The 27,803-nt window shown below is 46.8% G+C and overlaps 1 protein-coding gene across 3 annotated transcripts in view; it reads left to right on the forward strand.

Moving 5' to 3' along the window:
- TMEM91 (transmembrane protein 91) overlaps nucleotides 1–22,916 on the forward strand; it is a 50,937-nt gene extending 28,021 nt beyond the window's left edge. The window contains exons 3-5 of one of the 3 annotated variants that reach the window (XM_033956469.1): nucleotides 4,116–5,014; nucleotides 10,513–10,650; nucleotides 21,802–22,916. In XM_033956469.1, coding sequence (XP_033812360.1) covers nucleotides 4,598–5,014; nucleotides 10,513–10,650; nucleotides 21,802–21,960 — 714 coding nt within the window. In that variant the 5' untranslated portion in view covers nucleotides 4,116–4,597 and the 3' untranslated portion in view covers nucleotides 21,961–22,916. Of the gene's footprint in view, nucleotides 1–4,115; nucleotides 5,015–10,509; nucleotides 10,651–21,801 lie in introns of all 3 variants that reach the window. The other 2 variants (XM_033956468.1, XM_033956470.1) reach the window with 2 other exon arrangements.
- The last annotated feature ends 4,887 nt before the right edge of the window (nucleotides 22,917–27,803 follow it).

The following is a 27,803-nucleotide window of genomic DNA, read 5'->3' on the forward strand; positions in this document are numbered from 1 at the left end:
GTCCCTGCCACATCCCTGCAAGCTCCGCCCTCCTCTGCACAAGCCTCAAACACTTTACAATCATAAGTATTTGAGGCTTGCGTGGTTAAGGCAGAGCGTACAGGAATGGGGCAGGGGACAGGGACAGCAACAAAACTCATGGGGACAGGATGGAGAAATTGAGTTCCTGCAGGGACAGGGAAAAATTTGTCCCCGTGTCATTCTCTACTCACAATCTGCAGGGACCTCACAAAAGTTCAGAAATGTGGTGGCTCTGAAAATTTTATGTGGCTTTTTATTAAACTTATTTAAATGTTCAAGAGATGGAATTACTTTCATCTGTACTTTTAAAATGGCTTCATACATTTATGAATTTAGATAATATTTTAAGCATAAATTTTCTGTTTTCAGGCTTATCAGTTTTCTGATTTTGCAAACAAGTTCATTATTACTTATATTAATACAAGTGATCTAAATCAGTATTCTTCAACCTTTTTACACCCGTGGACCGGCAGAAATAAAAGAATTATTTTGTGGACTGGCAAACTACTAGGACTAAAATTTTAAAACCACGTTTATGCCCCATCTCCGTGAGCTCGGTCCCCGCAAACCATCTGATCCCATCTGCACAAGCCACAATTATGATTTTATATTGAACGTATTTTATTAAAGTATAAAAAGAAACAATATTCCGAACAATTGTGATTTTATAAATACAAATATACAGAGCACAGACCAACAAAACCCCTGTCTCCCTTCCCCTTCACATATATCCCCTCTACTATCAAGAAAACTGAACAAGCCAAGTTATTATAGAATGCTACATAGAAATATCATGCTAACAGAATACTGCAGTCCTCAGTTATGTCTCTAGCAGGATATATAATTCAAACCTGATATATTCTAATGACAAAATAGAAATAAAATTATTTTTTTCTACCTTTTGTTGTCTCTGGTTTCTGCTTTCATCTTCTTTTCACTCTTTTCCTTCCAGCATCTGCTCGTTCCATCCAATGTCTGCCCTCTCCCCCTTCCATATGTATCTGACTTCTTTCTATGCCCCTCTTCCTTGTCCATCCTCCTCTCTCCTTTTTACATCATTCATTCCAGCTTCACTGCCTTCTTCATTTTTATCTTTCCTACACCAGATCTAGCATCTTTATCCCTCTCTCATTTCTCTGCTGACCCCCTTTCTCATTCCTCTCTCTCCCCTTTCTCTGATCTGATCTCTCCATTCCACCCTGACCCCCTTCCCCTCCTGTAATCTCCCTGCCAGCTGTTTCCTTCCTTTTTTCTTTCTCCCTACCCTCCTTCCTTTTTTTTCTTCTACCTTCCCTCCTCCCTCTATCCAACATTAACTCTCTTCTCATCCCTTTCCCTCCTCCCTCCCAGCAGCATCTCTCCTTCTTCTCTCTTCCCTCCTCCCTCTATCCAACATTAACTCTCTTCCCATCCCTTTCCCTCCTCCCCTCCCAGCAGCATCTCTCCTTCTTCTCCCTTCCCTCCTCCCTCTATCCAACAGTAACTCTCTTCCCATCCCTTTCCCTCCTCCCCTCCCAGCAGTATCTCTCCTTCTTCTCCCTTCCCTCCTCCCTCTATCCAATATTAACTCTCTTCCCATACCTTTCCCTCCTCCCCTTCCATCAGCATCTCTCCTTCTTCTCCCTTCCCTCCTCCCTCTATCCAACATTAACTCTCTTCCCATCCCTTTCCCTCCTCCCCTCCCAGCAGCATCTCTCCTTCTAACTCCCTTCAAGTCCAGTAACATCTCTCCCTTTTCCAGACCTTCCCAGCCTCCTACAGTGGCTTCCTTCCCTTCCAGAAGCTCTCGGTACTTGCCTGCAGGAAGTTGCCGGTAAATCACTGCCCTGGCAAATTGGAGAGCTGGTGGGAGGGGAGACAGCCACTGTGAAGGCTCCACAGGATCTTGTTCGTACATGCTGACCATCTCCCTCCACCTGCACCTGAATCTGCAGCTCTCTCCGGTCTAATCGCAACTTCCCCGCGGCCCTCTTCAGCAACTCTGCAGAGGTGGCGATCAAGACACGCTGCCGACGTCGGGACCTTCACTCTCTGAGTCCCGCCTATTTTGTTTCAACTTCCTGTTTCCGAACAGGCGAGACTCAGAGAGGGAAGGCCCAGACGTTGGCAGCCTATCTTGATCACCTGAGGCTGGGAGGAACATTAATCAGCAGGAACCGCAGTCGGCAGGAAATTTAACTGCCGACTTGATCTCGCCGGCCCTGCGTGGACCGGCAGAAATTTTCTGCGGACCGACACCGGTCCGCGGACCGGCGGTTGAAGAACTGTGATCTAAATTACTAATTTTGTCAGCATGATAGATAGATAGATATACTGTACATATTTAACCTAATCTAATCTTCAATTTCTGGGTCGCTCTGTGCCTATGTTCAAGACAACTTACAAATCGAGACGTTTACATTACGTTTAGGAGTTACAACATATAATGACATATAAAGTAAGCAGTATACTAAGAGATAGGAGAGGTAGTAATCATTTAGTAGAGAGAAACACTGAGCTTTCATTAGAATTCCAGTACAGCAGTTTGAAGTGCAATGCAGTTGAGTTGGATACAAGTAGATTGCTGCAATTATATTAATGTAGAGTTTGGAGAGGGAGCTCTTGTGGTTTCTGGAAGGACGAAATGCTGTATAGGTTGCTGTGGAAGAGCAAACGTGTTAAGTATCGATGGGGTATATGTTCTCAAAAGGGAAAGTATTCAGTTTCTTTAGAAAATCTGGGGTAGTTCGGTTCTGTCTTGATAATTATTGGAAGATCATTCTAGATCTTGGTGCCAAGGTGAGTAGTGAGTTAAAATATATGGCGTAGGAACAGTTAAGTTCTTAAATCATTTAAATCACACTTGAAAGCCTATTATTTCAAACTGGCGCTTGACCCTAGTTCTTAACACTTCAGTTTAGCTCCTCCTTTGCATTCTTCTTCTCGCATTTTATTTTCCTTCCCTATCCTCCTGTTCTTACCTCTTGATACTGTAAACCTTTCCTGCCCTTGATTGTCACTTCGGGCTAGATTCACTAAGGGCACAGATCGGATCCAATCCGTGAGCGATCCGATCTGTGTCTGGGGGGCTGATTCACGAATCACCCTCATGCAAATGAGGGCGATCGGAATCACGCCCCCAACCGAGCGCCCGGATCGCTCTGTAGCGATCCCGACGCATGCGCAGACCATCTGGCCCTCCATGCCCGGCAGAGCAGGAAACTTTTTTTTTGGCTTATTTTTACTTGGCAAGTCCATGGTTTTAACCCGCTTTAAGCCCATGGGTTAAAACCACGGGCTTGCACTGTGGGGAAGGGCAGGAGAGTCGGGGTGGCAGGAGAGATTTGGGGTGAGAGCAGGGCGGCGAGTCAGGGCAGCAGGAGAGATTTGAGGCTAAGAGCAGGCGATCGTGGTAGGCAGGAGATCGGGGCTGAGAGCATGAGATTGGGGTAGGCAGATCGGGGCTGAGAGCAGGAGATCAGGGCAGAGAGCAGGGCGGCAGAAGGCAGGGCAGTCAGAAAGGACCTGAACGACTGGTCCTCAGCAGTCGCTTATTTTTGGATCGGTCAGCCCAGTCGGTGTCCCTCATTTCTTTTTTTTAGTGAATCGCTGCCTGCCTGCATTTGAATGCCATTCCCCCTCATTTGCATGCGCGGATCGGAGGATGATCGGGACAGAGGTTAGTGAATTGGGTCGGAGGGAAATCGGATCGCAAAGGGATCGCTAAGTGGTTGGAAGTTGATCGGTGGGCTTAGTGAATCTAGCCCTTTGTGTCTAGTATTGTTATTTGTACAGCGTACATTTCCCTGTTGTGTTTATTTTATTGTTGTTGGTTTTTTAAAATTATTTCCCTTTGATTTTTATCTAAATTGTTAACCGCTTTGATTCGACTTGATTGTTAATAATGGCAGTAAATCAAATAAAGTAAATATAACTAACTGTAAGTATGTCTATTTTTATTATAATACAAATATGAATGCGTTATTTAAATATAAAATGGGCTGAGACAGTATTTCCTAATTCCTCTCCTACCATTGTGGTTTTGGGGGATTCCATAGATACAGGCGTATCTATGGAGATGACTAATATGTTTCTATCCTTTTCATTTTCTGAAGGAAGAAAATACTAACCTACGCTGGATGGAGAGGGCAGAATGGCACAGAAGAGAAGGGAACTCTGGCTCTCCACAGGTGGCCACATCTGGGTCACCCTCCCTCCCACTGCTCCGGACTTGCTTATGAACGCGGCTGCACAGCTGAGCCCCTCAGCCCCAGATGCCATCAGTGTGAAACATGGATAAACCTCATCAAATGCAAAATTAACGACTACGAATATGGGAAATAGCCCTCAGTATCAAGTGAGATGGGAAGCCTTGATATTGTAACTACACTTAGTAGCAGTCATGGGTCGAAGCAGAGCCTTAAGAAATATTTTATACTTACACTGACTTAAGCCAGGGATCTTATAGCAAGGTGACACTGGATAATGCGACTGTTCATCTATAGGGACTTCATAAGCTGGGGACGTTATAACGAGACTTCACTGGACATACCTTCTTGAGGGGCTTCCATCCCCCATCTGTTTTGTTGTAGTTGAGATGGAGAGCCTGCAGGAACTCAGACAACCACTGCTGCAGAAGGAATGGAGTGGTGCCCCAGGGGTCTGGGCTGGGGGACAGGAGAAAGATGGCTTCTTCCCCTGGAATTCTTTTTCCCAGAGCCCCTTCCCCCAGCCTGAGTTGACCCAGCAGTTGCTGGACGTGGGCACCCTGCAGAGGATTGTGGAGCCCTACTGCACCCTGGAGCCAGCCCTGTACCCAGACCTAGCGTTGTGGAGATCTGGGGAGCCCCCAACCTGGAAGAAGAGGGATAGCACTGAGACAGCTTTCGTGGACACAGACAACGAACAGATGGAGGGCAGCGATAGGGGGGATGCCAGCAAGAAGCTGATGGCAGAGAAGGATATCCATACAGTGTCTTATGATGTGGGAGAGGCGGGCATGCCGGAACTCGAGGTAGGAATTCATTTAAGGGGTGCAGGTTACAATAGTCAAAGGACAAATGAGTCTGAGTATGGGATTATGTATAACCAAAGTGGTTTATATATTATACACAGAAGTTTAAACTGAGCAGAACAGTTTAATTTTTCTAAACTATTCAGATTGCCTGATCTTTTTAATTTCTAAACTGACCCCCTTATGAAAAGAGAGTCCCCACCTGCCCCAGCACCCCTTCCCTACCCCGTACCTCCTTTAACTTCCCCGGTGTGAGGCGTATCACTAGCTCGCTGCCCGCGTCTACATCGGCTCTCCCCTATGACATCACTTCCTAGGTGCAGGCCCAGGAAGTGATGTCAGAGGGAGAGCCGACAACTGGCACAAGCAGCAGGTTGGAATTGCTGCTTATGCCAGCGAAGAGATGGAGATACGGTGGGAAGGAAGTGAAAGTGGGGTAGGAGTAAGGGGGGCAGAGAGGAGGAGAGGTGCCGGCGCCCTCACCAAGACAACGCCTGGGGCGGACCGCCCCACCCCACCCCCTCCTTGTTACGCCATTGCATAGGAGGCTTCATTAAGAGTCCTGCTCGCATTAATCCTGGATTCTGTGTGTAAACTAATTAGACAATTAGACATTAACAATCAAAAATTAGTGTTAACAAGCACTTAATTGGTAGTCATTAGGAGTTACACGTGGATCTACCCAACGCCGAATTCTATAAGTGCTCATAAATTTCATAGCATGCAACTCCAAAGGAGACGTGGCCATGGGAGGGGCTCGGGCAGGTCAGGGCCAGTTCCAGAGATTAGGCACAATGATCTAGAACAGGGATAGGCGATTCCGGTCCTCGAGAGCCAGGGACAGGTCAGGTTTTCCGGATATACACACTGAATGTGCATGAGATGGATTTGCATGCACTGCCTCCTCGAGACGCCAGAGGGTGGTGGTTAATGGAAGTCGCTCTAAGGAAGGAAAGGTGACTAGTGGAGTCCCTCAGGGTTCGGTGCTGGGGCCGATCCTGTTCAATATGTTTGTGAGTGACATTGCTGAAGTGTTAGAAGGAAAAGTGTGCCTTTTTGCAGATGATACCAAGATTTGTAACAGAGTAGACACCGAAGAGGGAGTGGAAAATATGAAAAAGGATCTGCAAAAGTTAGAGGAATGGTCTAATGCCTGGCAACTAAAATTCAATGCAAAGAAATGCAGAGTAATGCATTTGGGGATTAATAATCGGAAGGAACCGTATATGCTGGGAGGAGAGAAGCTGATAAGCATGGACGGGGAGAGGGACCTTGGGGTGATAGTGTCCGAAGATCTAAAGGCGAAAAAACAGTGTGACAAGGCAGTGGCTACTGCCAGAAGGGTGCTGGGCTGTATAAAGAGAGGCGTAGTCAGTAGAAGGAAGAAGGTGTTGATGCCTCTGTACAGGTCATTGATAAGGCCCCACTTGAAGTATTGTGTTCAGTTTTGGAGACCATATCTGGTGAAGGACGTAAGAAGACTTGAGGAGGGTGACGAAAATGATAGGAGACTTGCGCCAGAAGACGTATGAGGAGAGACTGGAAGCCCTGAATATGTATACCCTAGAGGAAAGGAGAGACAGGGGAGATATGATTCAGACGTTCAAATACTTGAAGGGTATTAACGTAGAACAAAATCTTTTCCAGAGAAAGGAAAATGGTAAAACCAGAGGACATAATTTGAGGTTGAGGGGTGGTAGATTCAAGAGCAATGTTAGGAAATTCTACTTTACGGAGAGGGTGGTGGATGCCTGGAATGCGCTCCCGAGAGAGGTGGTGGAGAGGAAAATGGTGACTGAGTTCAAAGAAGTGTGGGATGAACACAGAGGATCTAGAATCAGAAAATAATATTAAATATTGAACTAAGACCAGTACTGAGCAGACTTGCACGGTCTGTGTCTGTATATGGCCGTTTGGAGGAGGATGGGCTGGAGAGGGCTTTAATGGCTGGGAGAGTGAAGAAGGGCTGGAGTAGGATTTGACGGAGATTTCGGCAAGTGGAACCCAAGCACGGTACCGGGTAGAGCTTTGGATTCTTGCCCAGAAATAGGTAAGAAGAAAAAATTAAAAAAATTTAAATTGAAACAGATTGGGCAGACTGGATGGACCATTCGGGTCTTTATCTGCTGTCATCTACTATGTTACTATGATGCAAATCTATCTCGTGCATATTTATTCTGGCTAGCCTGAAAACCTGACCTGCATGTGGCTCTCGAGGACCGGAATCGCCTACCCCTGTTCTAGAATAGCTGCATCTGCATGCCGAGCTGCTATCTGTTGGGCGCCATTTACACCAGCCTTTGGCAGGCATGAATGCTCGTGTACAAAGCTAGGCGTGAAATGCACACTAAGGCCCTCTTTGACTAAGGTGCGCTAACCGATTAGCGCACGCTAATCGAATTAGCGTGCGCTAAACGCTAACGCGTCCATAGACTAACATGCATGCATTAGCGTTTAGCGCGCACTATTCGGTTAGCGGGGGTAAGCTAATATTCTGTAAAAGATGCTGCATGCAGAGTGCACTTTATAGCAGTGGTCCCCAGCCTTTTTGCACCAGGAACCGGTTTCATACAAGACAATTTCTTTATGAACCAGGGGTGGGGGGAGGGATTCAAGCACAAAATCTAATTATATATATAATTTAAATGTCATTATTACATCTTATATTATGCACTTTATTTCTTTTATTACCATGTGCAGCATCTTTTACCCCTGCCCACCAGCCCCATATCCACCATTTCTCCTTGTATCACTTCTCTTCAACACCATGCCAATCACTCCCTCCATTGCCTCCACCACCATATCCAACATTCCTCCCTCCCACCAGAAGCCTTCCCTCTAAGCAACCTTTTTTTCCCTCCCAAAGTCTGATCCTAGTATTCTTCCCACCTTCTCCAGCTCCTTGGGCCCCTCTTGTATCCCTTTCCATCATTCCACTGTTCCCTCTCCACCACCACATTCAACATTTCTCCCTCATCTCTCTCTCTTCTCCATACCTCACGCCTCTCCCACCACCATGTCCAATATTTCCCTCTCCCTCTCTATGCCCAACAATTCTCCTCGTTCTTCATTTCCCCATGTGCACCATCTCTCTTTCTCTCTCACTCAGACACCCATGCCCAACAATTCTCCCTTTCTATTCCCTCCCCCAACTCAGCATCTCTTTCCCTCACTCCCTCCAGTCTTCCATCCTATGTCCCAAATTCATGCTCCCCTCCTTCCATTCTTTGTCTCAAGTTCATGCCCCCTCCCTCCTTCTTTCCATCCTTTGTTCGAAGTTTGTGTTCCCTCCCTTCCTTCTGTGTCTCAGCGCACCTCCTTTCTCTCATGTTCCAACGCGCCCCTCTTCGTCCTTCCCTCCCTCTATTTTGTATCCCAAGTTTGTAGCTACCTCCCTCCCTTTTCTGGCCAGCTCCCTCCTCCCAGCTGCACTTCTCTTCACAAAGCCGTGGCCACAGCTGACCCGGTATCCTAGAGGGAAGGCTTCCAGGTCAGCTGTGGCCAGCATGTAGGAGCTGCTGCTTGCAGCTTTGTGAAGAGAAGTGCGGCTGGGTGGAGGGAGCTGGCCACAACTCGGGGACTGCCTGTAATGTAAATAAAATAAATTTTCTGTGTGGCCCGCTTCGGCACAGCCCAAGGTCCTGTGGTTGGAGACCCCTGCTTTACAGGATATTGCCTTAGCATGGATCATGTCAGCACTAGAGAATGACACGGGGACAAATTTTTCCCAATCCCCGTGGGAACTAATTTTCCCATCCTGTCCTGGCGAGTTCTTTTCCTGCCCCTGCCCCATTCCTGCAAGCTCTGTCCTCATCTGCACAAGCCTCAAACACTTTCAAATCATAAGTATTTGAGATTTGTGCAGTTAAGGCAGAGCTTACAGGAATGGGGCAGGGATGGGGACAGCGACAAAACTCACGGGGACGGGACGGAGAAATTTAGTTCCTGCGGAGACGGGGAAAAAGATGTCCCCTGTGCCATTCTCTACACTGCACCACTCTAGAAATCAAAATGCAGAAAAAGTGAGCCAAGTAAAGGACAATCAAGCCATTGTGACACCACTGATGAGGTTGGCTCTTAGGCATTGATGGAATGAGGCATTATGATGTCACAATTCCAGAGGCTGAAACTTTTCACATTATTTATTTATTCAGTTTTCTATACTGTTCTCACAAGTAGAGAATGACACGGAGACAAAAGTTTCCCCATCCCTGTGGGAACTCATTTTCCCATCCCGCCCCAGTGAGTTCTTTTCTTGCCCCTGCCCCATTCCTGCAAGCTCTGAGAAGTAAGCTCAAAAAGTGCTCCTCCTGGAACTCAAACTTGACAGCATTACTGCAAAGCTGCCATGGGAGCCAACCTGATCAGCGGTAGGGTTGCCAGATTTCCTCTATTAAAAAAGAGGAGACCTGACCCTGCCCTGTTTTGCCTCCAGCTCTGCCCCATATGAACCTCCCCGAGATTTGGAACGTGTCTGGAGGGCGTCTGCGCATGTGTGGTTATCAACGTATGTCTGCTCCACCTGGCCCTCCCATTGCTCCACCTCTGGCACAGCTGATTGGCCGCCAGAGACAAAAAGAGTGGCCTCCCTGTCCAACATCCACAGGAAATGCTTCATCACCTACTACCTCAGATTAGTGGCAGCAGGAGATGGCATGTCATGCTGCCACTGGACAGGAAGGCCACTCAGCAGAGGATCGCGGCTGACCCGTGAGTGTGCGGGACATGATCCAAGAGAACCTCCTGCTGAAAGTGGGAGACTTGTCAGGTCTGTTACTGGGCCCCCTCATTAGCAATCCACTTTGCAGTAGCCTAAAGCTCCTCTTATCGTACCACAATGATTCCTGTCATAGGAGCCCTTTTGCTAAGCCATGGCAAAATATGGGCTTAGCGCATGCTAACACTGGACCTTCCCATGTGCTAAGCCCATATTTACAGTGGCAACATATTAAGGATGTTTCCAATGTTTTCCATGAGTCATATGTTGATATTTCCATTAGTGTGTGGGACTTGCAAAAATATTCATGCAGGGACACCACTGGATAATGCTTCCGTGTCCATTCACCTCCATGATCCATGACACACCTTCTCCCAAAATGCAATAATCTCCCCCCCCAAAAAAACCACAAAAAACCACAACCCAAAAAACTAATGCTTAATTAGTGCGTGCTGACAGAGAAATTACCACACAATACTTTGGCATGTGTTTTTTGGTACGCCTTTTCCCCAAGTTAGCACTTAGCGCAGTTCAGTAAAAGGGCCACAGTGATTTTAGAGCAAGGGGCTATTCTGGTTATAGCTCAATGTTGGAAAAGGCAAGCTTAGGTAGTAGAGACTTTCCTCTCCCCTCCCTCTTGGTTGCCTAGATACGGTTTTAGTTATAGATGTTTAGTCTTAGGGAAATCAGAACTACATCTCCCTGCATGCAGTGGGGGTAAAGCCAGGACTTGTTTTTAGCTCCTCCCTTTAGTTATTCAAAATTTTCTGCCTTTTAGAAGGATTCCTCCAGTGACAGTGACAGTGAAGAAGGTGCATTTTCCCTGGTCCTCCCGCAGGATTACCTGGGGCTGTCTGTCTTCACCATGCTCTGTTGCTTTTGGCCCATGGGTATTGCTGCCTTTTACATGTCTCAGAAGGTAAGGCACAATTGGGGGGGGGGGAGGGATTTGCATGAATACTGCAACAAAGACTGTTCATGGATCTGCTACACAAATGAAGCATCCCTGATCCCCTCCTGCTTCCAATCCCTAGTCTGCAAATCTTCTAACCTTTTGCCTCAAGTAGTGAAAATGCAACCTCCTTTCTCTGCAGTTAGCACTGCAGGGTAGAACTGTGTGCTGACTTTCCAGCTGTGTTCTTCCTGTTCTCATAACTGTAAGAAACAGTAGTGATGGGGACTGTCCGTCTTCAGATTCATCAGGCAGTAACTTGAGGTATGGAACTGAAATTTCAGAGCTCAAGCCAGCTGTGTGGAGGTGAGATCCAAAAGATTGTGGTTTTGCAAAGCAGTGCGCCTTGAGAACTGTGGTATGTGTAAACCTTGGCCGAGCGTGCAAGAAGTCTTCCATGCGTTACGCTGCTTAGCTGCTTGTTCTCTTGCAAGAACTGCAACTGACAGAACCTGCTTGACTCATACTACAGGTTAACTTAGAACTATAGCTCCATGCATGCAATGAGATAAAACCATCCTGGATCATCCTGGTCAAGCTGACCTGGGTTAGGTATATGTGATGCAGTGGTTCTCAACCCAGTCCTTGGGGCACTCCCAGCCATTTAAGGTTTTGGGATAGTCACAATGAATATGCATTTACATACCAATGCAGTAGTGCATACAGATTAGAGAATGGCACGGGGACAAATTTGTCCCCGTAGGAACTCAATCTCCCCATCTTCACGAATTTTGTCACTGTCACTGTCCCTATCCCATTCCTGCAAGTTCTGCCTTAACCGCACAAGCCTCGAACACTTATGATTTTAAAGTGTTTGAGGCTTGCACAGATGAGGACGGAACGAGGCATTATGACATCACAATCAGCTCTAGAATTTTGCTACTTATGATCTGAAAGTGTTTGAGGCTTGTGCAGATGAGGACAGAGCTTGCAGGGATGGGGCAAGGACAGGACAAGAACTCGCGGGGGACGGAAAAATGAATTCCTGTGGGGACGGGAAAAAATTTGTCTCCGTGTCATTCTCTAATGCAGATCTCATGCATATTCATTGTACTGTAGATATCCTGAAAGCCTAGCCAAGGACTGGGTTGAGAACCACCCGAGGCCCAGGTTCCTCCAGTGCCGGCTGTGGCATTGTGCTTGCTGAGAACTACAGCTCCCTGCATGCAATGAGGATAAAACTAGCACTGGAGCAGCCTGTGTAGCGTTAGGTGCAGTAAATTTTACCCAGACAATCTCAGTACAAAAATTATCTTGGACTTGTACCTAGGGAAACAGCATTTACAATTCCCTGTAACTCTACCTACTGCTGTCTTATTGGAAATAAATAATGCTAGAGAATGAATGAATCTTTTTAGTAGAAGAATAAACAAATTTTAGCAAACAGCAAGCAGTAGAAAAATATACTAAAGATTATAAATATACCGTAGGTATAAATGTATATCAGCACATATGTAAATATAGTCAAACCTCGGTTTACGAGTGCACTGGTTTGCGAGTGTTTTGCAAGACGAGCAAAACGTTCGCAAAATCGGCGCCTCGGAAACCGAGTTTGACTTGATTTAAGAGCGCCATCCCCCGCGATCTGGCATCCCCACCCAGCGATCCGGTATCCCCCCCCCCGCTCGCGTCGTCCCCCCTCCCCGCGATTCTACATCCCCCCCCCTGAGCACCGAAACGAAATCCCTTACCCCGATTGGGCACCGGCACCAGCACCAATGCATAGGACATGCCGGTGCCCAAAGATCCTCCCTCTTCTGGGCTGGGCGGTGCATCAAAGGAGATCCTCCCTGTTGCCTGTGCTGGGCTGGACTGGGCTTTGAGCATTTGCGCATGCTCAAAGCCTTCTGATCTCGCTCTCTTTGAGATTCTGAACCTGAGAATCTCGGAGAGAACGAGATCAGAAGGCTTTGAGCATGCGCAAATACTCAAAGCCCAGTCCAGTCCAGCCCAGCACAGGCAACAGGGAGGATCTCCTTTGATGCACCGCCAAGCCCAGAAGAGGGAGGATCTTTGGGCACCGGCATGTCCTATGCGTTGGTGCTGGTGCCAGTGCCCAATCGGGGTAAGGGATTTCATTTCGGAGCTCGGGGGGGGATGTAGAATCGCGGGGGAGGGGGGGAAATGTGAGCAGGGGGGAGGATGCTGGTTCACAGAGGGGGATGCCGGATCGCGGGAGGGGAGTTATGGAGCAGCATCGGTGGCCTCAAGGGGGTGGGACGAGGTGAAACGGATCAAAGCGAGTTTCCTTTACTTCTTATGGGGAAACTCGCTTTGATATACGAGCAATTTGGTTTAAGAGCATACTTCTGGAACGAATTATGCTCGTAAACCAAGGTTCCACTGTACAGGTACTTGTAATCAGAAAATATGACTAATTACACCACACAATCCCCCTCTTTTACTAAGATGCCGATTAGTGCGTGCTAACCCCAGCGCTACATGTAAAAACTAATGCCAGCTCAATGGTGGCGTTAGCGTCTACCGTGCATGCTAAAAACACTAGCGCAGCTTAGTAAAAGGAGCCCAATATGTCATCATTATAAAGCAACGATTATCTGAGAAGATAATAAAGCAGCAAATGTATAACTAGACTAATTACCACAGTCCATAAATAACCTTTCCTTTGTAAGCTAGTTACTATCTAAGCCCAAGAACTGTAGGGAAATCTCTCTCTCACCCTTCTTCTGATGTCGGCAATGCACAGTGGAAAGGATTTCTCTTCAGGGCTACAAGATCCAGCGAGCCCCCACACGTTCAGGGAGGTAAAATCCAGAATCCCAGCACTGCCTCCGTGGAAGGTATTTCAAACAAATAAAGCCCAGAGCACTCAGTTGCCAATTCTTCATGGACAAGGTTGTAGTCCAGGGTAGAGGTCTGCACGGGAACAGGGATCGTGTGAATACCGCGGGTTCCGCGGGATTCCCGCGGGAATCCCCCCTTACCCATGGGACTTCCATGGGACCCCCCTCTGGCCCACGGGACTCCAACAGGGATGGAAGGCTTTGGAAGCAGGGTTCGTCCATATAATATAATGGACACGTCAGCCTTAGTAAAAGAGGGGGTTTATAAGTTAATTACCTGAACAGAAAACAAAAAAAGGGTTCCACCAAAGAGATTCCACAAGGAAAACAGCAGCGCAAACACAAAAGAAACTGGAACTGATGATCCTGTCAGAAGTAATTGCTGCTTTTTATGGGGACGGGCAGGGATGGAGGTATTTCCTTGTGGGGATGGGTAGGGACAGAGAGAATCCTGACAGGGACGGGTGGGGACGGGGAGGATCCTGGCGGGGACGGGTAGGAATGGGTGGGATTTCTGTCCCCAAGCAACTCTAGTCCAGAGAGAAAGTTCATTAGTGTCCAGATACAGAACAGTCTTTGTCCATCAGCTGATGGGATGCAGGAGAGTCAGGAAGACTTCTTCTCGTTTGTTTTGTTTCTCCTCCAGTTTAAGAACATAAGCATAAGAACATAAGCATTGCCCCTGCCGGGTCAGACCAGGGGTCCATCGTGCCCGGCAATCCGCTCCCGCGGCGGCCCCCCAGGTCCATGACCTGTAAGTGCTCCTAACCTAAAACGTTCATACCCTATTCATTTAATATCCTGTACAGTAACCCTCTATCTGTACCCTGCAATCCCCTTCTCTTCCAGGAAGTCATCCAGTCCCTTTTTGAACCCCAGTATTGTACTGTCCTATCACCTCTCCTGGAAGCGTGTTCCAGGTGTCCACCACCCTAAGTGAAGAAGAACTTCCTTGCATTCGTTTTGAATCTGTCTCCTCTCAGTTTTTCTAAATGACCTCTTGTTTTTGTTGTCCCCGCTAGTCTGAAGAATCTGTCCCTCTCCACCTTCTCTATGCCTTTCATGATTTTTAAGTCTCTATCATGTCCCCTCTAAGTCTCCCCTTTTCCAGGGTAAAGAGCCCCAGCTTGTCCAACCTTTCAGCATATGAAAGGTTCTCCATGTCCTTTATCATCCTTGTTGCTCTCCTCTGAACCCTCTCGAGTATCTCCATATCCTTCTTAAGGTACGGCGACCAGTATTGGACGCAGTATTCCAGATGTGGGCGCACCATTGCTCGATACAGTGGCAGGATAACTTCCTTCATTCTGGTAGTGATACCTTTTTTGATAATGCCCAACATTCTGTTCACTTTCTTTGAGGCCGCTGCACATTGTGCCGCCGGCTTCATTGTTTTATCCACCAATACCTCCAGGTCTTTTTCAAGGTTGCCTTCCCCCAGTACCCTCCCTCCCATCGTATAGCTGTATAGTTTGCACGGGTTCTCTCTCTCACCGTGCACAGGTGGCACACAGGAACAATCAGGACCTGGGTAAAAGGGTACTGTCGGACACATAGAAGAAAGTGAATAGGCTTCTTGTAGATGGATCCACTGGTCAGATAGCATGTCTTGCCAAGATGATAAGAACACAAGACACAATTCATAACATAGCCTGTAAAGCTCTCTCCTATACATCTTCACACAGCACGAGGAGCCCAGTGCTGGTAGATTACTTTGGCTGTGAATACACACATCTTGTATATAAGTCCATAATGCTCCAGGAGAGAAAAGATGGTTCATGGCTTGACTTAGGCCTAAAGGTAAAGCAGGGATACCCCTACAAGTTGACCTTAGTGAGATGATTCCCAGTTGTGAGACAGTGCTCCCCTCGTAGGGTTACCATATGACCCCAGAAAAAGGAGGACAGATTGAGACAACTGGGTTTTATTTCCATTGAAAGCAATGGAAGTAAAACCCAGATGTCTCAAACCGTTTTCCTCTTTCTGGAGCCACATGGTAACCCTATTCCCTTGTCCCCATTAGAGAAGATGCTCTGTTTTCTTCCAAAGGCAAAAAGGCTTTGTTTGTTTGTTTGGTTTTCTCTGGATGCACACATCCTTTCTAAATGTCACCACTCTCTGCCTCCAGGCTTCCTCCAACTCCATTGTTTACTATGGCTTCTTAGGAGAATGATGCCAGCACTGAGCTAACCCTTTCCTGATCACTGGGCTCATATTGTGCTATGTGGGAGGGAAGCAATGTTGCCAACTGGCTCTAGATTTGCCCAACATGGTAGTTTCAATCCTGGCTTTACCCCATGGCATGCAGGGATGTGGAGTCTTGCTTTTCTTAGGGAATGCAATGGGGAAATCAAAACTAGAAGACCCTGCATGCCATGGGATAATCCAGGACTGGATCAACTCTATCAGGTAAATCTGAATCCATTTGGCAATCCTAATGAAGAGAGTTTTCCAAGTCCTTTTCTGGCCTTTCTGGACTATATAGCAGCAGACTGTGCCCTAGAAGGTGCATCTGTAGCTTAGGAACCTTAGAACTACAAGTCTTGCCATGCAATAGGTGTAAAACAGCACAGATTCAGTCTGCCCCTAAATTTACAATGGCCTGGAGCTGTGGTGAGATGCCATATGCTAGTGTTCTCCTGGAGGCACATCATGCCAGTCAGGTTTTCAGGATCACCAAAATGAATATGGGTGAAAATGATTTACCTACAATGTGTCTGCAATACATGCAAATGTATCTGCCTTCGCTGTATGCAAATAGATCTCATGCATATTCATTGAGGAAATTCTGAAAACTCAACTGGGTTGCAGCCCTCAAGGACTGAGGTTGCTCATCCTAATTTAGGGTATCGCATTTTCCAATGTCCTAGGATCATTTGTAAAGTAATCAAAGTTAGATTTTTGTGAGGAGATCTTAATATTATGATGACAATTGACATTTGCATCCTAAAATCAAAGATGTCTTGAATATAATTCCATAAAGGATAGCCATGAAATCGCCATCTCTGCAGTCTTTAAAGACTGGTGGGGAATACCACTACCCTACTCAAAAAAGTACAAATCAGAAAACACATTCTGCAAATTTCTGAAAATGTCAGAGTCTAAAATAGGGTGAGGACAACATAAGCACCTATGATCATGTGATCAGACTGAGCGGTCAACACCCGTCACACATCTATGCCCAGGCACTTCTGGTCTTCTACTGGGCTCTGCTAAAACACAAACAACAAAACACTTAATTCATACAGACTGTTAAAACATTTCTAAATTTCATGATCAACTTCCTCCAGGTCTTCTTGGTCACTACCAGGTCCTCCCTGACCCTCATTGGCCCTCTGGGTCTTATGGCAGCTTCTGGTACCATTACTAGTCTTTTTGCTAGATGCCACTGGTCCTGCTGGTCATTTGTCAGTCACCTTAGGCCAATGATCTCTGGGTCTTACAGGCTGCTTCCTATGGGGTCCTCTGACAGCTCCCGGTACCACTGCTGGTCCCTCCACCAGTTACCTGCCAGTCCACATCAGCCTAGGACTTCCACTCTTCTACTCTTCTTGTGGGGCCACTGCTGGTCTCATGGGTCTTGGATACTTCACTGATCCCACTGCTGGTTGTCAAGCCTGAACCCCCCTGGACTCCAGCCTATACTGGGTCCTCTGGCTACTTGTTCTTCCAGACCCACTTCCACTTGCTCAGGTATCTTTTCCTGGACTCATGCCCTGACAACGCTCCTGGTCTCTCAGCTGCTCTCTGTGAGGACTCTTCTAGATACTCACTCTCCTGGTCACACATATAACTCTACCAAGCCCTCTGCCAGTTGTCAAGCTTAAGCCCCCTTGGACTCTAAGCTCTACTGGACAGGCTGATCTATAAGGCTCACCAAGGTTTAGACTAAAGCCAGCATTCCTCCCCATGAAGGTTGCCTGGCTCCCAAAGGAGCTCCTGCTTTTCCTCAGCTTTATGCTATGGACCTGTCCTTTTACCTCAGGGTGAATAGACAGCTCCCAGGTGCCTTTGCAGGGTGTTATGCAAATTAGCTCTTTCTTTCTGCTGCTCAGACTCTCTCTTCGGGCCAGTGACAGGAGCTTCACCCTGTCACAGCACCCTATCGAGAAAAGAGGATATCCTCTTTCCACTCAGTGTGCACCATTTCCAAAGACTTCGAATTATTGGTTACCGGTAACATATCGGATTCATCACAAGGTTTTGTCTATTATTCATCAAACATTGTATGCTCCTGCAACATTGTATTTTAAAGAACTGATGAAGGTCTATTGTCTTAGTGGAACATTACGTTGTTATCTCAGGAGAAAATGATAAAAACACATTAGGCAAGTATAAGGGCATCTACAATTGCTGTAGTTGGAGTATGGAATCATTTACCTGGTTTAGTTTGACAATGCAGTGCCAGAGCAAAGTTTAAGAGAATGTTGAAAACTTAGCTCTTTGCAAGGGCATTTATTTTGCCCGCTTGTATGAGATCGGGGGGCAGGACCAAGATGATAAAGGGGATAGAATTCCTCTCGTACGAGGAAAGACTAAAAAGGTTAGGGTTCTTCAGCTTGGAAAAGAGACGGGTGAAGGGAGATACGATTGAAGTCTACAAAATCCTGAGTAGAGTAGAACGGGTACAAGTGGATCGATTTTTCACTCCGTCCAAAATTACAAAGACTAGGGGACACTCGATGAAGTTACAGGGAAACACTTTTAAAACCAATAGGAGGAAATATTTTGTCACCCAGAGAATAGTTAAGCTCTGGAACGCATTGCCAAGGTTGTGGTAAGAGCGGATAGCGTAGCTGGTTTTAAGAAAGGTTTGGACAAGTTCCTGGAGGAAATGTCCATAGTCTTTTATTGAGAAAGACACGGGGGAAGACACTACTTGCCCTGGATCAGTAGCATGGAATGTTGCAACTCTTTGGGGTTCCGGAACCTTGCTATTCTTTAGGATTCTGAATGGAATGTTGCTACTCCTTGGGTTTTGACTAGGTACTAGGGACCTGGATTGGCCACCGTGAGAATGGGCTACTGGGCTTGATGGACCATTGGCCTGACCCAGTAAGACTGTTCTTATGTTCTTACTTCTTATGAATTGAGGGTATTGCACTGACAGGTATTTTGATTGTTGTGTTTGGTTAGGGTGATTATTTTATTATGCATGCTGCTTGTGACCTGCCTAGGTATTTAGGCCAGGTATAAATTTTTTAAATAAATAAATAATCAACAACAGACAAAATGGGAAAATGGCCAATCAAAAACAAACAAAAAGAAAAATTCCCAAGAGCAACCCAAAACAAAACTTTTCTGGATGCCTACCCTAATGTGAGAAGTCCAGGACAGGATTGGCCTCTCAACAGCTTTCATGCATGTGAGTGACATTAATGCATGATATTTACCACAGCTCCATTTCATGCAAAGTGCCTAGTTACTAGCAGCACTGGTGCATGGTAATGCAGCAGCTCCTGCTAGTAACTCTGGTTATAAGGGAGCTAACCCTTTGCAAGTAACAACAGTGGCCTAATTTGTATAGCTTAAGAACACAAGAACATAAGAATTGCCACTGCTGGGTCAGGCCAGTGGTCCATCGTGCCCAGCAGTACGCTCCTTCGGCGGCCCCTAGGTCAAAGACCAGTGCCCTGAGACTAGCCCTACCTGCGTACGTCCTTGTTCAGCAGGAACTTGTCTAACTTTGTCTTGAATCCCTGGGTGTATTCCCCTATAACACCCTCCGGAAGAGCGTTCCAGATTTCTACCACTCTCTTGGTGAAGAAGAACTTCCTTACATTTGTACGGAATCTATCCTCTTTTAACTTTAGAGAGTGCCCTCTCGTTCTCCCTTCCTTGGAGAGGGTGAACAACCTGTCCTTGTCTACTAAGTCTATCCCCTTCAGTACCTTGAATGTTTCGATCATGTCCCCTCTCAATCTCCTCTGTTCGAGGGAGAAGAGGCCCAGTTTCTCGAATTTTTGCTGTATGGCAGTTCCTCCAATCCCTTAATCATCTTAGTCGCTCTTCTCTGGACCCTTTCGAGTAGTACCGTGTCCTTTTTCATGTACGGCAGGGGTGTCAAAGTCCCTCCTCAAGGGCCACAATCCAGTTGGGTTTTCAGGATTTCCCCAATGAATATGCATGCGATCTATTAGCATACAATGAAAGCAGTGCATGCAAATAAATCTCATAAATTTTCATTGGGGAAATCCTGAAAACCTGACTGGATTGCGGCCCTCGAGGAGGGACTTTGACACCCTTGATGTACGGCGACCAGTGCTGGACGCAGTACTCCAGGTGAGGGCGCACCCTGGCCCGGTACATCAGCATAACCTTCTCCAATCTGTTTGTGATCCCCTTCTTTATCATTCCTAGTATTCTGTTCGCCCTTTTCGCCGCCGCCGCCGCCTCATATTTTAAATAGACTGTAGTACGAATTAACAGAGACATGCGGGGCAGACGGCAGCTAAGTGTGAGGTCAATGACAGAGTGGATAAGGAATTTTTTTATGAGTAGTGTGTTTTGAAAGGGAGACCAAGCACAAAGGAGAAGCTGCGGAAGAGATGTACATGATACAGGCGTTTATTCAGGCAATAAAATGATGTTCAATTATGTTGCAACAGCAGAATCTATATATGCTTTAAGAGATGGGAACCCAACACATTCTGCGTTTCGATTAGAACATCTTCCTCGGGGATCCAGTGGAATCTCAATTCTAAAGGAAAGCCAATGTGGCCAGATGGACCATTGGTCTGACGCAGTATGGCTATTCATGGTGATTTGGTTTAGGATGTGCTTTGATAGAAGCTCGTGACAGGATAGTTAGGATAGGCTGGAGTGGGCTTCAATGGCAACTCCAACAATGGGAACCTAAAGATAGTACCAGACGGACTTCTATGGTTTATTGCCCAGAAATATTAAAGAAAAGGCAATTTAACCATGAATATACTGTAGAATGAATGTGACTATTGTGCAGACTGGATGGACCGTTCAGGTCTTCATCTGCTGTCACTTACTATGTTACTGCCCTCAATAGTAGAGTTACCAGACATCCAGGGAAATCCAGACACGTCCTCTTTTTAGAGGACTGTCTGGGCTCCCAGACGGACTTTCCAAAACTCTGCATTTGTCCGGGTTTTGGAAAGCCCCGACTAGCTCTGGCTGCGTCTGGAGGGCTTCTGAGCATGTGCGTCCGGAAGGAAAGAGGAGGCTTTGTGGGGGCGGGGCTGAGGGCAGAACAGGGCAGGGCTGGAGGCGGAATTGGGTGGGGCTGGAGGTGGAACGGGGCAGGGCCATGTGTCTGGGAGAAAAATATGGTAACCCTACTCACTACCTGATCATTTGGGGGCCTTTTTACTAAGCTGCAGCAAAAAGTGACCTTAGCATGCTTTTACACGGACATTTCTCCTTCGCTAAAGCCATTTTTACCACAGGGGGAAGATGGCAGATTTTCAAATTTTTCCATTAATGGCCACATGCTAATTTTCCCATTTTTTTTTTTTCTAAGCAACAGAGACTGACACACTAAACCTGCACTAATTGGTTAGCACACAGCAATGCCGATGTTCTGATTTGCACAGATGCACCCACTCTCTACCCCGACACGTCCCCTGCGCCAAAAAGTACATTTTATTTAATAGCATGCGGGCAACGTGCTTTGACACGCAGCTCCTGATTGGATAAGGCCCGACTTAGTGCAGGAAGAGGCGGTCGGAGCGTACCGCGAGTGATTTCCTGCACTCGCAGCGCTATGGATGCTCTCCTGCTGCCCTCTTCAGGCTCCCCCATGAAAAACTGTATTCGCGGTTTTTTCGAGATTCGCGGGGGTTTCTGGAATGGAACCCCCGCGAATATCGGAGGAATACTGTAGTTTTGTTAATGGCCTAGAATTGTAGATAAGCCATAACATTTCTCTTCTCAGGGATATTTTATTTCTTTTTTTTTTTTTAGTCTGTACATTATTTAAAGAGATAGATATAGTACTCCCCTGAAATTCGTGGGGGTTCCGTTCTAGGAACACCCACAAATTTTGAAAAATCGCAAATACAGTTTTTCAGCTGATCGACGGCAGGAGAGGGCAGCTGGCGCGCCGGCGGGTGCTTAAATTGTACTTACGAAACCGGGCACATTTTCCGACCACCTCTTCCTGGTATTAAAGTCATGGTTACACCAATCAGGAGCTGCTCCCGATTGGTGTAACCAAGACTTTAGTACCAGGAAGAGGCGGTTGAAAAATACTGCGAATTACTGAGTCCGCGATTTGCGAACCGCGAATTCACGGTGGTTTACTGTAATTCTTTTAATTTTGCTTTTTTTTTTTCTCCCCCAGACAAATAAGGCACTGGCCAAAGGAGATTACCAGGGAGCCGGTTCAGCCTCCCGTCATACCTTCTTCCTAGCTGTGCTCTCCATCATCCTGGGTATTTGCACCTACGTCGGAGCCATTGTGGTCCTCGTCACTTACCTCTCTAATAAGGTGCCCACTTAGCTATGCCTCCTGAGGGATGCACCTTCTCCCACCACTGCTGCCCGCGCCACGAAAGTGCTTGGGGATTGCCTACTGTCCCTCTGTTACCTTTCTTCAGTTGATTAGATCGGAGGATTTCTTAATGACCAGAGGATGGAACCCAAACATAGGGGTAACAGCCCAAAACAGTAGTGAAAAGATTACAATGCGTTTCGAAAGGTCAGTGGAGGTGTATGGAGCAGCAGGCACCACCCTAAACAGAAGGCACGAGAGTAGCCTGCAAGGAGTGGAGGTGTCAAATCTAAATGCCTTGCTTGGCAGATTGAATGGGGCATTTTGATGTTCTGCTTCCTTTGCTCTTTCAGAAGATTTGGCACGATTTCTTGGGAAATTCATCCAGCCCTGCCTGCTAGGGTCAACTCTTTCAATATGCTGCATTGTGCTTGCCCTTTGTTCGCAGAGAAAATGAGAGGGTGGGGCGGCTCATTTTTTCTGGAGGATGACAATTCTCTCACAGACGGGAGACTCAGACTGCAGAAGCGACACTGCCGTGGGCCCGAACGTTCCCCTACAGCTCTGGATCACTGACATCAGCCCTCAGAGCATGCCCGACATGCAAATGTCTTCTTTATTAATAGAAACATTTCAAAGGACTTCCATTAGTTCTAGGGCATGTTTGATTAATGATACAGACCAGAATCATCAGGTCTTTCTGCTTATGAAATCCCATCCGAGCCCATGAAACATCCTATGGACACGACCTTGTTACATTTCATCTCAGCTACTGCTGAATGTGAATGGCTGGGGAAATTCAGGCTGTGTTCTCTCTGGATACTCTCCTCATTGTCTTTCACCGCGCTTTATCTATGCCTGACACAATGTACAGCAGAAGATCCTGGTGTTATGTGGAGAGAACTGATCTTGTAATAAAATTTCAAATGTGCCCACAGACTGGCAGAAATTTGTGTTAAAAACAAACCAACTCCAAAACAAAACTGACAAGGCTTTAATGAGAATGAGTCAGCCTGGGTTTAGCAAAGACAAGCCTTCCCTCACAAATTTATTAAATGTTTTTGAAGGTGCAAACAAACAAATGGATAAGGGTGAGCTGGGTGATGTTTTAGAAGCGCTCTTCATGTTTTCGATGTCTGAAAATCGGCACTTTAGACATCCATATTCCATGGATGTTCAAATGCCAATTTTAGAACGTCAGAATGTGGATCTCTGAAACTGCTGTATGTCCTCCTGCTGTATGGTAAGGGGTTGTGGTCTGGGCATGTCTGAGGTGGGTACAGTAGAGAAGAACAACACCTTGCCTTGAGATACAGACAGTCCAAAGAAAGGCAAGGGAAATGTCAATGCAACCAATGAGAAGATCTTTATTCATAAATGTAGTCCCAACAAGAATCCTAGTTTCGGCGTAATCAAGATGCCTTCCTCAGGGGACACTGGTGAGGAAACTTGCTGAACGCGCTGAAAAGCGGAGCCACGTGTAGTGGTAGGCAAACACTCCAAGCAGTAAAGTGAGGTGGGACATGGGTGGACTCAAAACACAGATGCTCATCCCCTATTGCAGAAGGGGAAGGAACATCCGTGAATGTCTAAAATTAGACATGCCACCTGGAACATCCAGGGAACTCTTGTTATTTGTAAAACAGAACAAAGAGTAAGCACAAGGCCCATTTTTGTACATGCAGGGAGTGTGCCCAGCATCTGAGCCCCCATTACCATCCACAGTGATGTAGTGTACCTGTACACCCTTAAAACTCATGTCCTGTCTACCCCCCCCCCCCCCCCGCCTTCTGCCTTGCCCCCCTGGCAGGTCTAAAGTCTTATCCTACTTCCCACTGTTCCAGCCCTCTCCCAACCATCAACCCCTTGGTTCTTATCCCCCACCAGCATTGGAATCCCAGTCCCTGAACACCAAAACCAGCCCCTCCCCAAATCTTACCCTCACCCATTCGAGATCTACTTCTGATGTGGATTGGGTATCTCGGTGTTCCTGGGCCACACTAGTCCTATGCTGCTGGCTGGGATGGTGCCCATATCAAAGATGGTTCCCCTGCCATCCAGCATCGCTAGAAGGCAAACATGCCAGGATCAAAGATGGCATCAGAGGTGGTTTCTCAGGATAAAGGCTGACTGAAATTTGGGTTCAGTTTTGGCTACAGCACCTAAACTGATCTGAAATTCGTGTTTAGTCTTGTTTCAGTTTTGATCAAAAATGTGGGTGCATTTTCAGTTCAAACCAAAACTTTATGCTGGCTCTTCTTCCCTGCATCAGAATCAACACCCCCCCCCCCTCCCACACACACACACAATTACCACCCATCCCCATCATAAGACTGTCACTAAAGATTGCAACAGCCATTTTGGCAGTGGACAGGATATGGGCAGAAGTGACTGGGAATCGCCTCTACCTCACTTACCCACTAGAGCACCAGGGGATAGATGGTAGGCATAGGAAGGGTTGGGGAAGGGGGGACAGAGATTGGCATCTCATTCTGTACAGGGGACAGGGCAGATCTAGCAGAAACTTTCAATTTCAGCTTCAGCTGAAACTGAGCAGCATATTTCAGCCAGATTTGGTTTTGGTCACCCTCTATCTCAGGACAGTTTTGAGAACCATTGTTATAGACATTTATATATGGGACAGTTAAATAAGAGAAAAGTTGTTTAACCTCTCAAACACCACTACAACAACAACCCAGTCCATGAAACTAATGGCCAGCAGATTGAAAATAAAACATAGAAAGTATTTTTTATGTTTAAATGATTTTTATTATTCCAGCAGTAAGAAGCAAATACAAACAGTAGTACCATTCAGGAAATAACATTTTCAACAATATAATCAGTTCCCCTCCCATCCCCCCTCCCCTCCCCAAGAATCCATGGCCAGTCCAACAGCTGAGAGTGGGAATAAAATCTTAAAGATTAAAAAGTCTACTGCGAGCACGCGGTGTGAGGTCCTGCCAGAAGTGCTCCCACACCTGACATAATTTGCGACCCGGGCCAAGAGTCAAGTCTCCCACCATGCGTCTCTCCAGTGTTGCGTGCACTATCATTAGGGATCTCCATTGTGCATATGACGGGGGATCACGGGAGAGCCAGTTGGTGAGGATGGCTTTTTTCCCCATCAAAAGGGCTCTGGAGATAAGAAAGTATTTTTTATACAGCATGTAATCTTTTGCCAGAGGATGTGGCCAAAGTGACTAACACAAAGCAGGATATTTATAAGAGGTTTGGACAATGGCCTGGAGGAAAAGTCTGGAAAAATTATTTACCAGGTAGACCTTGGCAAGCCGTTGCTCATCTCTAGAAATTAATTATAATAAATATGTCTACTTTTTGGGAGCTGCCGGGTACATGGGATCTGGATTGGCTGCTATCAGAGACAGGATGCTGGGCTCAAGTGGATCTTGGTCTGAGCCAGCATGGCTTACCTTAGGTAGCAGGTTCAGGTCTTTGGCCTACATGTACAGGGCAGAAGCTGGTATGTACTGTATTTCATATACCAAACAGATTTCTACCATCTGTGTCCCTCAAATGGAAAGTAAAGCTTTGGCAGCTCCACTGCGCAGCTCAGGAGGGAAGGGAGAAGACATCTTGACTGATAAGTTGAATACTGTCAGCAAAACATGGGAATGATTATGTGGTTATAACCAAGACTCCATCATGTTTGGCGGCTTTTATGTGGTTAAACAAAGAAGCAGATATGAAGAGAATCCTACTTTTTAAAGAATTTTATTCACTACTAGTGTTTAAGCCCATTACATTAACGGGTGCTAGAATAGATGTGTAGAATTTCTTTCTTTCTGTCTCTCTCCCTGCCCCCGTCTGTCTTTCTTTCTTTCTCTCTCCCTGCTCCCATCTTTCTTTATTTCTGTCTCTCTCCTTCTTTCTGTCTTTCTTTCTTTTATTGGCTCCTGGCGCTATCCATCACCTTTCCTTAGTCCTCTGTACCCTTTTGGCCCTCATCGATCATCCACTGCATTTATCACCCTTTCCGCCCCAGCTCCATTCCTTTCTATCCTTCCATTGCCTCCAAGCCATTCTTCCTGTCCCTATATTCCACCCCCACCCAGTTTCTCTTCCTTTTTAACCCTTTCTCTTGTACCTCACCCCAGGACCAATTTCTCTCTTGTCTGTCCCCTGCCCTTCCCCACGGTACTGCAACTCTCCCCCTCCCCCTTACTTTAACCCTCTTCACCCAACCGCACCCCAACACCAGAGCTTGCACCAATTCAAACCCCACCCCCTCCCTGGCCACTGCAATGAATCTTTGGGCAGGTTGCCCTTCCCCAGCCCTTCACCCTGATGGACCTTCCATATACACACACACACAATTGGTCCACCGCCCCCACAGGTCTGCCCACTCTAACTCCCTCCGCATAGGTCTGGCTTCCTGGACCCTCATTACTTACCCGAGTAGGTAGCAGCAGTCTTGAACTACCAACCCCTCCTCCCTCCCTCTGTGCCCTAAAGCAGTAGCAGCGGCAGCAGTCCTGACCCGCCAACCCCCCATTCCTTACCCAAAGCAGCAGTGGCAACGCTGTAAACAGGCTGCTCGCGACCAGCCCTGACAGGGCCTTTCCTCTACTGCATCCGAAGTGCTGCTTTGGGTAAGGAATGGGGGATGGCAGTTCAGGACTGCTGCCAATGCACTGAAACGCTTCTCTGCTCGGCGGTTCCTACCTGAGATGCTTCCCTGCTCGACAGTTCCTCTCGCTTGGCAGTTCCTCCCTGCTCGGCGGTTCTTCTACTGCGCATGCAGAGGCACAGTGTTTAAAGTGTGCATGTGCGGCTAGGGTTTTATTATTATAGATAAAAGAACCAGATGCTTGACACAGGCAATGTTTTGCCCTTTGCAGAACTGCATCAGGGGCAACCCCCCCCCCCCCAACAATAGGTATAAAACATAGGTACCACCTATTTGCTAAAATAGTAGCTCTCTTTCCAGTATAGCTTGCAGATGTAGCTAAGTTGGAAAGTTAGCTGATAGAATGAACTACTCTTTTTTAAATATTACATTACACAAGTACTTAGGGATCACGAATATGCCCCAGATGGAATTCAATACGGTTTATAATTTAGAAGATTTTCCTCAGATCTGCTTATTTGTTTTATCACATTGGATCATGCAGGTTGTCTGCCTTATTGTTTTTTTCTGCCTATATGTGGTTGGCATGGTGGAGTCTTTCCAACCAGTGTTTAAGCATGATTGACTGGTCACCTTGTGGGCCGCCCACATGGACCATGTGGGTCATTATCTGCTGTTATTTAAAGGGTTACATACCTGCCCTGTGCACCTGTCATGCACACAGAACTTGCACGTATGTATTTAGGAAATATATGCATGCATGTAGGTGAGGTATAGATATATTCACAGTGGATATGCAAAAGTGTTTGTGTGCACAGTAAGTATGTACACACCACATGTGACTGTCTGTAAAAGGTATATGACGATGTAGGTAGGGTTACCAGACGTCTGGATTTCTCCAGACATGTTCTCCTTTTGAGGACATGTTCGGGGGTCCGTCCGGGTTTTGAAAAGCCTCCCTCATAATTGCCATCAGGCAGGAGAGCAACATGATGACATCACACGCAAGTACGTAACATCATCGCACTGCATGCGCGGATGCTCTCCTACCCGACCAGAGCAGGCAGCAGGGGGCGTGGCTAGGGCAGGTTTGGGGGCAGGACTGGTTGGTGATGGGTGGAACTGGGAGGGCTTGGGGGACGGGTCCAAGGGGTCCGGATTTTCCGAACGGAAAATCTGGTAACCCTAGATGTAGGTCAAGAAAAGTAGATCCAGCCCTAAATCTGCCTCTTTCTCAATGCAGTTGACTAGGCACGTTTTTAGG

This window comes from Geotrypetes seraphini, chromosome 8, assembly GCF_902459505.1.
Source record: "Geotrypetes seraphini chromosome 8, aGeoSer1.1, whole genome shotgun sequence".
Lineage (NCBI taxonomy): Eukaryota > Metazoa > Chordata > Amphibia > Gymnophiona > Dermophiidae > Geotrypetes > Geotrypetes seraphini.